This window comes from Triturus cristatus, chromosome 2_1, assembly GCF_964204655.1.
Source record: "Triturus cristatus chromosome 2_1, aTriCri1.1, whole genome shotgun sequence".
In the NCBI taxonomy this organism is placed as follows: domain Eukaryota; kingdom Metazoa; phylum Chordata; class Amphibia; order Caudata; family Salamandridae; genus Triturus; species Triturus cristatus.
Genome location: NC_140581.1, coordinates 247,773,197 through 247,787,706, shown reverse-complemented (window position 1 = coordinate 247,787,706; position 14,510 = coordinate 247,773,197). Strand labels below are relative to the sequence as shown.

Here is a 14,510-nt window from a genome sequence, read left to right as displayed (position 1 = left end):
GGTCTCCGAGGAGGATGTAGTCGGTGGAGGTCAGCGCGTGCGTGCTGATGAGGTCGGCGATGGAGTCGCAGAATTGTGGCCGGGGTCCTGGCGGTCTGTAGACGAGGGTGCCTCTTAGGGTGGTCTTGGCGTCCGTGTGGATCTGGAAGGCGACGTCCGGGGATGCGGTGTTGAGTAGTTCCCAGAGCTCGACGGCGTGTTTGCGTGCGGAGCGGGTGTTGATCAGGATACATCTGAGCTGGTTGGGTTCCGTCGTTGCGGGTGTCTCGACGCCTTTGAGGCAGGAGAAGCTGCAGTTCGGGCAGGCGAAGGGGCCGTGGGTGCTCTTCGGGGCGGCTTTGCAGCAGGTGTGGGTTCTTCCTGGGTTGAGAGCAACAAGGGTGTTGGCATTGTAGCGGAGGCGGTCTTCCTGGCTGATGCGGGGGGAAGGAGTTCTGGCGCTGGGCGCGGTCCAGGCACGGACGGGCTTGACTTAGGCATGCCTTCGGCGCACCAGCGGTCCGCCATATATGGGGAGGTGGGGAGGGAGGAGCAGCTGGGAGGTGGGAGGCGTGTATCAGGGGCAGTGAATGGGCCCGGAGGGGGCGGGGCCGCAGGGGAAGCAGCGGCTGGGACGGGAGCAGGGAAGCGGAGCGGCCACGGGAAGGAGACAAGGCAAAAACAGATTGAGGAGAATGGGTGAGAGGGCGGATCTCTGTGGAACACCAAGAGGGACTGCGTAGGGCTCAGAAAGGGATTGATTCATCTTGACTCTTTGGGATCTGATACATTTTGGTGAAAACAACATCTAGATAACACACTTCATGCCAACCATCAAGTAATTGGAAATAAGCATGTTCTCCACAAATATAATAAACTGCATGTATAACAGGATCTTTTTTTTTTTTTTAATCTTTTTATTTAACACAAAACAAGTCGACATTTCAGAGTACTCAGAAGGAACTATACATTTCAATTCTGTTGCTGTACTGGACACAAGTTACCCAGTTATTACATATTCGTTCACAACGGTTACATTGTGGGCAGGTCATCTGGAGTGGGAACTGCTGGCGGGATACAGATATTGCCTTGGTATGTATTCAATTTTTTCCATTTGGAGGACCACTTACAGGGACATCCCCGCAAGATATAGACGGTCTTCTCCCTGAACATGCACCAGTCCATGTCTATCTTCCATGATCCGATTTTGGGTGGCTCTCCCCCTTCCCACAATTGCGCGATGTTTCTTTTTGCCACCATTAACCCCAGTGTGACCCAGATCTTATCTTTACTGGTGAGGTCTGTAGGCTCCCATACATTCATTAGACATCTCCTAGTTCTGGCTGTAAAGGGACCCAGGGCACCCTACTCATACACTCGTGTATCTTCAGCCAGTAGGACTGTACATGCAAACATTCCCATATTATATGCATAAATGATCCCAACAGGCCACATCCCCATCTACAATTACCCTCCTCGACTTTCTCCATTTAGAAAAGAGCAGGTCCAGTGATATACACTCTATGAAAGATCTTCAACTGAACCAGACGCAACCTAGAAGAGATCATCACCTCCCGCGGGGACGCAATTGCCTCCTGCTAGTCCTCGTTGTCTAGCTCAAACCCAACCCCCTCTGAGCGCTGCCACAAGAGTGTCAGGGGGTTTGAGGTGTTGTTAATCAACTTCTTGTAAGTCAGGGAGATCGCTTTATCTGGCAGATAACCATTGAGTAGCCTGCCCTCTAGTGGCGAGGAGTCAGGAAGGGAGGTGCCCCTGGCCAGAGTCAACTGGAGTGAGTGTCTGATTTGTAGATATCGAAATTGTTCCTTATCAGCGAGCTCGTGGCTCTGGCGTAATGTGGAGAATGAAACCACTCCCCCCCCCCCCTCCAGAGGTCCCCGATTGTCGAGATCCCGATTAGGTCCCACTTATCAAACCCCCGTGTGTTGTCCAGGCTGCCCAGCTGTTCTGCATCCCAAAGTGGGGTGAGCATCGTGAGCTTCCTATCCCATCCCAAACTTTTATTCGCTGTGTGCCAGATCTGCACTGAGTGTCTGGTAGGGCCCGTCAAAGGGAACCTATGTGGTCTAGAGTACAAGGCCCTGCTGAAAGTGCCCCCTGGCAACAACCATTTATCCATTCTATAGGCAGGGTCATCGTGTTGTGATTGATTGCCGCCAGATGTGAGGCTCATTAGTACCTTCTAATGTCAGGCAGCGCAATGTCCCCATCGTACCAACTCAGGCTTAATTTCCGTAACGCAATACGGGGTCTCCCCTCCCAGAGTAGGTCTCTCTGCAGACTCTCAACTTCCCGGAAGTACTTCCCTGGGACAGGGTCTAGGACATTCTGTAATGCGTAGAGGAAGCATGGCAGTGAGATCATTTTAAGCAGCGCTGCCCTCCCGAGAAGCGAGAGTGAGATTTTGCCTCAGTCTCTGCAGTGGAGGAAGCACGTTGCGCTCATATCTCATTTTGGGGTCCATCGCTATAAATATTCCCAGATATTGGAATTCTGTATCCACTGTCCGTATAGGACAGTCCCGGGGTGGGGAGGGGGGCCTCCCTTGAGAACATACATCAGGGATTTACTCCAATTGATCTTATACCCAGAATACCTCCCAAAGATCTTGAAGATATTTAGGGCTTCGTGAAGGGATGCTTTTGGGGAGGCGAGATACAGGAGGATATCATCCACATAAAGGGAGATGCAGTCTTCCCACCCCACTGCCCACTTGAGTCCCCTTATTACTGGGCTCCAACGGATCCATGCCGCCAAGGGCTCTAGGGCAAGGGCAAAAAGAAGGGGCGACAGCGGACATCCCTGGCGAGTTCCACGTTCAACCCTGAAGTCCTCTGATTTTCTGTTGTTTACTACTACTTGTGCTAGGGGCTCTGTGTAGAGGAGCCTGACCCATGAATGTAGGCCCAAATCCCAGTTTGGCTAATGCCGCAAACAGATATGGCCACTCTATCGTGTTAAATGCCATTGTGGCGTCTAGAGAGACAACTATCGCCACCTCCTGAATCGTGTCCACTCTGCCCAGTACTCCATGCAGGCGTCTTAGATTCAGAGCAGTGTTACGATGAGGCATAAAGCCCAATTGGGCAGGGTGAACTAATTTGCAAATTACTTGGACCAAGCGATTCGTCAGCACTTTTGCTAATATTTTGGGTTCTGCATTGAGCAGAGAGATAGGCCTATATGAGGAGCATTTGGACTTTGGTTTACCTTCCTTTCATATGGCTACCAATGTGGCTGCTCGTTGATCCTGTGACAACAGCCCCACCTCTCGGCTTTCTACGAACATGGCCCGTAGGTGCGGGGCAAGTGCTTCCGGTTTCAACTTGTACAATTCTATCTGTAGGCTGTTAGGGCCGTGGCCTTGCCAGGACGAAGGTCTCTAACAGCCTTTGCCAATTTGTCGTTAGTGAGGGTGCTGTCTAGTGCGTCCCTTTCTTTCTCTGACAGAGTCGGTAGCTGAATATCTCTGAGGAGCTCTGTGGAGTCCTCCTCAGAGAGGGCGGAGTTCGATCGGTATACTGAGCTATAGTACTCAGCAAATTCACTCACGATAGCTTGTGGATCAGTAACTTTCAGACCCTTGTCGTCTATCAGCTCCGGAACGAGCCTGTTTGCAATTTCTTTCTTATCTAGCCATGCAAGTAGTTTCCCTGCTTTATCCCATAGCTCATATACTCTACCAACTTTATCCCTCCCCTTCTTCCTGGCCATGTCGGTGGCGATCGTTTTATACTCCTCTTGTTTGAGTCGCAAGTTATGGAGTACCTCTATTGGGATTTCCTCCCCACTTATGTTTGGTATTTCAGTTTTTCTTTCCGCGTCCCGGCAATCAAAGAGAGTGCCTGCCCCCTCACCACTGTCTTAAAAGCTTCCCAAATTATTTGGGGGGAGCGGACTGAACCTATGTTATCTAAGAAATAGTTGGCAATATTCTGCAAAAGTGTCTGCCGGACCACCGGATTACGGAGGTACCAGGGCTTAATAGGTGCAACCCTTCTGACCTGTCTGTCCCCCAGAGCGAGGTGGGCCCATATAGGAGAATGATCTGATATGCCCCTAGCACTATGTTTAGTGTCCTGATTCTCAGTGATCTGTCCTGCCGGGACCAGTAGGTAATCAGTACAGGATAGACTATTGTGGGCACCAGAATGGAAGGTGTATTGGGTGGTGTCTGGGTGGTACATGCGCCACACATCAAGAAGGCCCATGGCACCTAAAAAATCCAGAGGAGGAACCTATGTCACGTGGGGGGTGTCAGTTAAGGAGGCCCGAAACCACTGAGTTAAAATCTCGCCCCACTACTAGGCGGCCCTCAGGGAGTGATAGCAACGTGCTGCCCGGCTCTTTGAATGTGGGAACCTGAAGTCCAGGTGGGACATATACCGTCACCAGATTGAGGGTTGACCCCTCCCATTGCCCCGAGACTGCTGCATATCTGCCCATGTCGTCCACCTGCTTCTGGTGTATGGAGAGTGGGAAGGAGTTTTTTTATCATTATGCCCACCCCTCTAGAGCCAGAGGTGAACCCAGAATGTGCCACGAGTTTGTATGCTGTCTAATGCCATCTGTTTAATGCTTTGCAGGAATTGCCCACCAAGTACGACTCCTGAATGAGCACCACATCAGGGGAGTGTCGTTTAATATGTTGTAGGACTATGCAATGCTTCAGTTTATCCCCCAGACCATTGACATTCCAACTCAAAAGCTTAAAATTGTTGTCTCGGTGTGCATCCATCGTGATAGATATAGGCTGCTTGCCCTTTCTCTTGTGTACAGCTCTGTTCAGTCGACATAATGAGAACTAACAATAACCCCTCTGTCCCCACCCAACTTCCCCCCACCCTTTGTCCCTGCACTCTGGGCCTTGAACTGCACATCAAAAAAACTATGCAGAGTGCCTGTCGCACCAACAAGTAACTACCTGTAGTTTAAAGTAGAGGGAAGAGGCTTCACCGGTGTGTTCCCTTCCTATTCCTAGAAAGCTGTCGGTGCTCCCTGTGTAGGACCGTAGAGCAACAAGCGATACATATACAAACATAAAACATTGCTATCCGCTCACCTGTTCCCAGCCTGGTCTATCGAATCCAACCCACCCTGCAAGTGCCCTATTCTAAGGGCTGACAATTCACTCCATACATCATACAATGTTACGACAAGGTGAGTCTTGAGTCAGTGTGTGGTCTGTCCTCAGCGGGTGTTATGGTCCTCTGCCCCTCTCCAGCCCTCGAGCCAGTCTGCAGCTCCCTTAGTGTGATCAAAGAACCATGCTCCACCATTAGTTTCCACCGGCAGCCAGGCTGGAAACAGCATTGGATACTTGACCCCTCTTTCCCGCAACTTCTTCTTAACCGCTAGAAAGGAGTGTCTCTGCTTCTGTACGCCCAAAGTAAAGTCTGGAAAGAAAGAAATGTCTGAGTTCTTGTAGCAGAGAGGCGGGGCCCACCTGGAGTTTTGGAGGATGACATCTCATTCACGAAAGTTTAACAATCTAGCCTGGATTGGCCGAGGCGGCGCTCCAGGCTTCGGTCATCCCCAAGGGACTCTGTGTGCCCGCTCGACTACAAAGAATTTAGAGAGACCATTGGGCCGGAGGTGGGTGAGAATGAGATCCTCCACAAACAGGTCTGTTGCCTGCCCTTCCGCTTTTTCTGGAACCCCAATTATGCATACATTGTTCCGACTGGTGCGCCCTTCATAGTCTTCCAGTTTCTCTTCTGCGATTTTTCGGAAGGCCTCGAGGTCACTGATATCACACTGTATTTTTGATGTGTCGTCGACCAGGCTGGAGGTGGTGAGCTACATCTCCTTAACCTTTTCTTCGAATTTTGTTAAGTCTGCCCTGATTAGCGTTACTTCCGTCGTTATTGCATCCATTTTCTTTTCGAGGTATTGTCGGACCCCTGATATGGCATCCATTACGTCCTGTAGAGTTAACTCTGGTGAGCCCCCCTCTGCGCCATTTGTTGGTTTGTCCATGGGATGAGTGTCTGGTGGCACCATTTTGGGGAGTGTGTATCTGTCCTCTTTATTTTGCTGCACTATTTTATTACCCCTGGTGCCCAACATGGCTCCCCGAGTATAACAAGATCTTGACCACCCATGAACTGCTCCCAATTCCCTCCATTTTCAAAAGTATGATCATTCTCATTTTTCCCCATGAATTTAGTGTGTACTACAGATCTCACTTTAAGTATACATAATTTTGCTTTCGCTACATACACAGTGAGAACAGTGGCAGGGTATAAGATTCTGCACCAATTACTTGTGTTCGTGTACAATATCTAATACATATTAATTATTTCAACCAGTAGTGGTCCAACAAATGCTCACCTCCCGAAACCAGCCACCAATTTGGTTTCAAATATGAAACAGATATACAGAAAGAAGGGAGAGGCAATGCTATAATGACCAAAGAGTTAATCTCTTTCATTCATCACAGACGATGACAGAATAAATGATTTCTGTAGCCGGAAATGTTCTTAGTCTTTTTTTATTTCAGTTTTGTATGTATAGCAGCAAAACAGCCAACGCGTTTCACCCTTTCAGGCTTCTTAAGGGCAACTATAATGTTTCGCAGAGTCTTCGGCTCGGAGTGTCCCAATACTTATTCTAGACACTTTCAAATTTTAGGAGATACACTTTTATAATTTAGTATCAGAGTTACTGTAGGTACATATTCTGGTCCACGTTCCTCTTTCCAATTCAGCGGGTCCTACTACCACACCAATAAATGAATGCGCTCAATCACCCAATCTTTCGAAATCAAAAAGTTGTCTTTCTATGTGTTTGAGTCCACACCCAATAGACAGTACGCCGGACCTGTGTATGGAAGAGGAGTCTCCACGCTGAATTGGGGTAGCGATTGAGTGCCGCCATTACTGTCTATTACTCGAGGTCCTTGGACTTACCATGGCAAGTCACCATGGACTTACTTAGCAAAAGGCTACAAGTTATACCACTTCCGTATGACAAAGGAAGGTGATAGTAGGTAATGTCCTCTGCCGCAGAAGCAGGGAACTGCGCACAGACATAACACTCACTAGCATCCATTGTGTCAGTGCAACTCAAAATATAGGTTTGATGAAAAATCTCCTCTAGAAGTGTGTATGTGCAAACCTTTCTCATCTAGCATGTATGACTTAGCACCTAGAGGAAGGGGTGTTTTATGGGAAGCTATGGATTTTGTTCTATCGAACTTGATGTTGGAGAATATAGTCCTGCCAACAAAATGCTTAATACTATTATTACTACAAAAACAAGCAAGCCTCTATTGTGTACCTACACCTGCGATAATAAAGGTTAGCTTCCATTACTTTGTTAGAGTCAGAACAGTGGGTGGAGAAATAGCAGCAGCAGAGTCTTCTCTGTAGGTCTCCACCAGCGCAAAAGCAAAACCAAAGTTCATAGAATATGCACTAACTTTTTATATACAAATCTTCGTGAGGCTTCCCTAGCCCAACTCCATTTTCTTGTAAAGGTAGTTCCTATTTTTATTTTTATTCCACTCAGCTCTAGTTAATCTTCTTCAATCACTTATAACAAAGTTCATTCAATGTCTCTCACAATATAATGTCCAAGTTCAGTAACAACAAGCTCTAGGATGAAGTGCTTAAGTTCATCAAATAGCACAGGAAATTCCCTTTGATCTAGAAGGGTAAATTCAACTACATCCAGAAAAAGATGTCTCAAAGTCATTTAGGGCCGGATCTGAGTTTGGCGGTGCGGCGCTGAGTCCGCCCTGCCACTGCACCACCAAACTCATGGTGAGGCCGCCTGCCAGATTAGGAGTTTCATCCTGTCTGGCGGTCTTTTTTTAGCATTTCCCATGGTGGTGCCTTTAAATTTAAAAACAGGCACTGCAATGGAAACTCCAAAAATAGCTGCTGCACAGCATGGATTGAAAAGTACATGCCGTGCAGAAACTGGTGTGCATGCACACCCTGTGTACATCCACTGGGTTCTGAGGCACAGGCAGCTCTGTAGGGCCGCCTTTGTTTCCTCTCTGCCAGGGTTATCATGGAGGGGGAACTGCCAAGAAAACCCTGGTGGAGAAGAAACTCCTAATATGCTTGGCGGGACTTGATGCCATATACTGGCGCAGCACCGCCAGGGAACAGACATTACCTGGCTGCTGAGGCCGGGCTGTGGCGGTCCCACAGCGCAATTTTTAATAGAGTGGTGGGCAGACCACCACCACCACACCCCAGCGAGGATGGTGTTCCTCTGACTGCCAGACTCATAATCAGACCCTTAGCCTTGTCAATAGAGGAAGTCCAAAGGTAAGTTACATTTGGAGTTCAAGTTCCAGAGGTTTCAGTTGGATGTTCACAGTTATCCCAGAACTCCCAGAATGTTCCTTCTCATTTCCAGTCAAATACGTCAACTCAGGAAAAGGTTACCTTTGACAGGGCACTTGTGATCTCTTCAACCTTCTCAGTACAGGCCCCCTATAGTCGTCAGCACCTAGCCCAGACTCTTCAGACATCTCCACAACAGTTGGAAGTTCAAATCCATTTGGCAACTTCAGTCTTCCTTGCTCTTGTCTTCTCAGCCATATTTTTTTGCCGCCACTCATAATTTCACAGCACTATGTCCTTCGCTAGTGACTAGATTTTTTTCATTCACCACAAGTGGACAAGGCTCTTCTGCATTAGCCTCATCTAGACCCCCTCGAAACAGCTCGAGTGCTGTTTCCAGTTCTGACTGTTCTCCAAAGCTTGACTAATCTGTTCCTGTGGTCTCTCAACCACCACTGGTGATTCTGGAAAAACTGCTGTTTTTATCAAGGGGACCCTTAACTCTGTGAGTATGGGTAGCATGTACCCAGTTGAGGAGAGCTCCACACTTTACAGCAGTTGTGATAACAAGTATTACTTGATGGGGCCATGCCAACAAGGCTCCAGACAACGTTTCCGCAAATGTTTTTTTACCAGAACAAATTCACTGGGACTAAGGTCATGGCACTGCTCCTAATGGTCCCCACTGCTGTGGGTGCTTCAACCTGATGAAACAAAGAATGCACTACATCAGCTAGTTCTTTGCAGTAGTCAAGTATATGATCATCTGTTATATTGACAAATACAGACACAGCTGGCAACCGCATAGATCTTACCATGATGATCTCATTGGGAGACAGTCCAGTTCTCCAATCAAGGATACTGCAAAGTCTCATCAACACAAGAGGCAAAGCATTCGTCTGCTTCAAAGATATCGAGGCGCACATCTTTGCTAATCTGGATTTCAAACTTCTGTTGACTGCCCCACTATTCCAGAATCCATAGGCCGGTAACTGCAATGTTACCTCTGTTCCACATGTAATGCAGCACTCAATGTTCTCAGGATCTCATTATTAAAATGAGTTCCTCAGTATGACTCCAAAGAAGTTGGTAATCCGAACCTAGGAATGAGCTCTCTCAACAACAGTTTAGCCACTGTGAGACTGTCATTTCTCCTTGTCGGGTAGCCTTCACCCAACATGGAACAAGCAAGATGTAGCTTAGTCCATTGCACACAGGCATTTCAATAAAATGCAGCTGCATCCTGTTGAACGGGCCACCTGAGCTTCCTCAGTGGCACAGTGTAACTGTAGTTCTTTTCCCTACAGACAACTGCTGGCAAACTACATACCTGTGATGCAATTCTTCAGCCAGCAATCTGAACTTGAGATTTAACCAAGTCTGTCGAAACAACCTAACCATAGCATCTCTTCCCACTCACATCAGTCAATGATAGTGTCGGTGGCAACAATTCATTAGGTAACACAGCTCTTCCATCTGCCGAAACCCAAATGTCATCCTCCCTCTTCCCACAACCTACCTTGACCCAGCTCTCCTGTTCTGCCTCAGTAACCTCTTTTTGCAACCTCTTCACTTCATCCCAAGTATCAGCAATTATCAACAAAAGGTTGTAATCTGTTTCATCTGCTCCCATGTTTGTGTACTCACCATTAAGGTGCAAGCATTATGAGGATAATACCACACAACTTCATCAACGTAGCTATTGCCAACAGTTACATAATCATTTCATTTGCAATGTGTGGAATATTTCATAACGCAACTTGCACAATTATAAAGCTACTAAAAGCTTCAGCATTTGTTCTCTATTGTGGATGGGGTAACGTGACAATGTCATGAACCCTCTTTGAGACCATAACTGTCCAAAATGGTGAACCACACCAAAGCCATACTGATTATCAATGACAATTTTCATCTTCAACTGATCTGAGACACATCACGCTCGTGTAAGAGCAATCACTTCAGCCACCTGAGTGGAGACTACGCCATGAAGTCAGGCAGCTTCCACTACCCACGGCATGGTGCAGACTGCACAAGCAGCTCTCAAATTTTCTGCTGAGTTCCATGAACATGAGCCATACACAAACAATGCATAATCAGATTCAGGTAGGAGTTCATCTTGTATGTCTGGTCTTGCCTTGGTGCATAGTTCAGTAACATCAAGACAGTCATGTTCTATTTCCACATCATCAATGTCACAATCAGGAAAAGGCAACAGAGAAGCAGGCTTCAATCCAACACAGCATTTAATGTGACATTCTCAACTGCCTAAATTACGTGCTCAAATTTAGTAAGGCAGTTGTTTGCATGACCTTGTGTATGAGTTTTGGTCTACAAACATTTCAACAGACTGGGAAACATACACAGTCAATGGGTGACCCATTACTATGCTCTCACATCTCTCTATGCTGACACCTGTCGCTGCCACAGATTTGAGACATCCAGGCAACGCAGCAGCTACTCAATTTAAAGTAGCCGAAAAATAAGCAACTGGTTGGCGAGGCTCCGCAGTTCAACTATTGAAGCACTGTGAAAGTGCAGCCCTCCCTCTCACTGCAGAAAAGTGAAAATGCTTTGTGGTAATCAGGCATTCCTAGTGCCAGAGAGTGACAATGACTCTCACTTGATTCCAGGAATGCAACCAAACATTTGTTTTCCCAGGGTACCGGATCAGACACATCCTTATTTCTCAGCCTCTGTGAAGGCTTAGCCACAAGGGAGAACATCCTGACTTGTTTTTGGGTCATCGGCAGATTTCATCTGCATGATCAATGAAATTCTTCATGTGATACTTTTCTTGCACCTCTCAAAATTTTATTTCTCAGATACAGGACTTCTGTCAGGCAGTACTGCAATTTATTTGGAGACACTTTGTGCCCCTTCTGGGCTAAATAGTTTGACAGAGCAATGGTGTCGGACTTACACCCTTCCCAAGTGTTTGATGCAATTAGCAGGCCATCAATTGTATTGAACCAATACTGAATTGCAGGGCATGACCAAAGACTTCAGATTCTTTTTAAAGAAATGGTTGAAGATAGATGGACTATCCATATACCCTTGTGGGACTCGCCACCATGACAAAAACACTACTGCCTAACCAAAATGCGAAGAGGAACTAACTGTGCTCATGCAATGGTAAGGAGACGAAAGCCTGACAAAGATCAATAGCCGTTCACCATTCAGCTTCACAAGGGATTTGAAATTAAATTGCAGCTGGATTTGGTACCACGGGACAACAAGGAACACCAATAGTATTGATCTTTTGCAGGCCCTGCACAATGCGGTACTTACTGCTTGGCTTCTGCAGACCCATAATATGTGAGTTAGAAGGACTCCCCATAATTTCTCTCAAGATTCCTTGTTGAATCATGCTCTCATTCACTTCATTTTAACAGAAGCTTAGAGAGAATGAGATTACATTATTGAGATTTACTCATAGCAGATTTTCAAACACTAGAAATCAAACATTTAAAAAAAATCTGGAGGTGATTAAGTGAATTAGAACCCACTTCCTCTCATTGTTGGTTTTCCCTAATTTTCTTCCTCCTCATTTCATTCACGTTCCTATTCCCCCCTGACTTTGCCCTCTGTTTCTCTCCTCCTCACCCACTCTCTCTCTATTGTCTATCCCATTATGGTATATTTTGAGAGCTAATATAACTATCCATTTTCTTGACTTAATAGTAAGGAAACATGAGGCCCAATTAACAAGTGTATTGTTGCACCTACGTCATTGGTGAACAAATTAACTAATGAATGATTGTGCTAATCATAAAATGTTAATTGGATCCCATTACATTTAAAACCACACAATCATGTTGCAATTTTACATATAAGTGAATTTGTTTTCATGGATACGTTTTGGGCATTCCCATGGAGGAGACTGCTGGCTAAGAAGATCAGCACCCTCACTCGTCTCCTTCTCTCACAGCCATGAACCCAAGACTCATACTTAACTAGTCCTTCATCACCTCCATTATCACAGTTGCTAGATTCCAGCTTCTTAATACAAGAACCAGTGCATAGAGACCTTTATGGGTATGAGACGCTATGTAGGTGTAAGTAGTAATAACATGAGTCTCCAGTAGAGCACAGTAAGAAGGCTTTAAACAGAATGTGTGATTCCAAGCATCACGTTCTATATGTTCATTCTTTGATGGATTCTGAGAAATGATATTAACAAAGTTTCAAACCACAGCGATAGCCCAAGCTAGTTCCTTACCTTTTTGGGATTAGTCTACCGACAAAATATAGCCCTCTTTGCTGTGTTTGTGGTGGCCAGCAGATATTTAAAATGCAACGAAATTGTAACTATATATAAACTGCATATTTTTTTTCTTTCTGAATGTCCAATAAGCATAAAACGTGTATGATTTATTTCTTATTCAATAGTTTCTCAACATCATAATTAATAATGTAGGTTTGTTTACCAGGGTCGGACTGGGACAGAAAATGGGCCCAGCAGACCAAAAAACAGATCCACATGCATCCCAAAAAACTGCCACACACTGAACTTTCAGACCGGCCCATCGGCCACTGCGTGATTCCTCTCTGGACCAGTCTGACCCTGTTGCTTATCTGAACCTGAAGATAATTGTAGCCTTGACCTTTGGCAAATGTCTCTATGAATCGTTGATAGAGCATTCTTGGTCATAGTGTAATACGGCTATTCTGTTATTATAACACAAAGGGTTTTTAAAAACTTGTTTCTTCTTCCCACAGTGCTCAAAAAAATGCGGAGTTGGCATTCAAGAGCGGCGTGTATTTTGTCCAGAAGTCGATAAATGTGATTTGAAGACAAAGCCAAACTCCACCTCCCATTGTAATTGGAATCCCTGCACCAAATGGCAGAATGGAACATGGAGCTCGGTAATGACCAATATGCTATTTATTTTGTTTAAATGTAGCTACTCATGGAAGGTGAATATGGGCATAAAACAGAAGGTGAGATCAGGTATCATACTTGGGACCCATAGCTGCCAAAGTTTCAGATTGCTATTAGGCCTGGGCGGTATATTCCGTTCCGCTTGCGGAATTTGTGGAATTTGGGTAATTTCGCATTATATAACACGGAATTGCCAAAAATTCCGCGCTTCGCGGAATTTTTTGCTTGTTCGCGCTTTCAAACAGTGGTCACAAACAGGAAAAAAGCATCGCGAACGGGCAGAACAAGCAATTCCGTGTGTTTGTGGAACTTTTGAGTGCTCGCAGGGATTTTTTACCGTTCCGCGGAGCTTTGCTGTGTGTGACATTTTTATAAATTCAGTGTAATTACGAGTGACATTTCAACTACTATGAGTCACACTCGCAAGCAAAATCAAGCAATGAAGAGGAGTTTACTTAGATTGAATAAACTCTACAAATAACCAAGGGTTAACTGTATACAATCCCGGTGTTGAGCGCATTTCCATACGATAATCTCTCCCTGTGCGTTAGTTTGTACTGTGCACAACATCAAAATAGCGATGCGTTTAAGAGTTTGTGTCTCTGCCTCATGCCTGCACAAAGCAATGCTACAAAGTGTGCTGTGTATGAGGCTGTGTGTGTGTCTGCACTCAGTACAGGGCACAAATAGTGATGTGAAGGTTGCAGTGTACACTTCTGGCTATCATAGGTAAGTAATAAGGCACATAGGGGCAGATTTATGTTTCCTGGCGCATCCCTGCAAATCAGCAGGGATGCGCCAGGAAAGATGCGTCACGAAAGTTTACCCTTGCACCACAATAGATGCACCGCATTTACAATGCAGCGCATCGTGGCGCAAGGATAAATAGATGCGTGACGCATCTGATGGCGGAAGGTTGGCGCATTGCTGGAGTTGCGTCGCAAACGCGATGCAGCTCCAGCAAGGCTCGGGGGGGCCCTATCATTACAATTCTGCGTCAATCCTTACGCCTGCTTCAAGTAGGCGCAGGGTTTTGACGCAGCATGGCCGGAAAAGTGACTAAGTGAAATCTTGTAGATTTCACTCAGCAACTTTTCGGAGGCGTTCCTGCGCCGGAACGCCCCCCCCTGTGCAGGTACGCACACATGTGGCGCAAGCTTTACAACGTGACGCATCTCCCTAGATGCGTCACGTTGTAAATGGGGCACAACATGGCGCAGGGTTTACGCCGCCGCTGCGTCACAAAAGTGACGCAACAGCGGCATAAAAGTGGCGCAAGTCCCATATAAATCTGCCCCATAGTGTAAATGTCTGGGCCTCCATGCTCC

General features: G+C 46.3%; 1 protein-coding gene across 1 annotated transcript in view; it reads left to right on the top strand.

Annotated features, from left to right (window-relative positions):
* Positions 1-14,510, top strand: part of ADAMTS12 (ADAM metallopeptidase with thrombospondin type 1 motif 12) — a 4,274,824-nt gene that overhangs the window by 3,691,329 nt on the left and 568,985 nt on the right. The window contains exon 22 of the mRNA XM_085630806.1: positions 13,020-13,166. Coding sequence (XP_085486932.1) covers positions 13,020-13,166 — 147 coding nt within the window. The remainder of the gene's footprint in view (positions 1-13,019; positions 13,167-14,510) is intronic.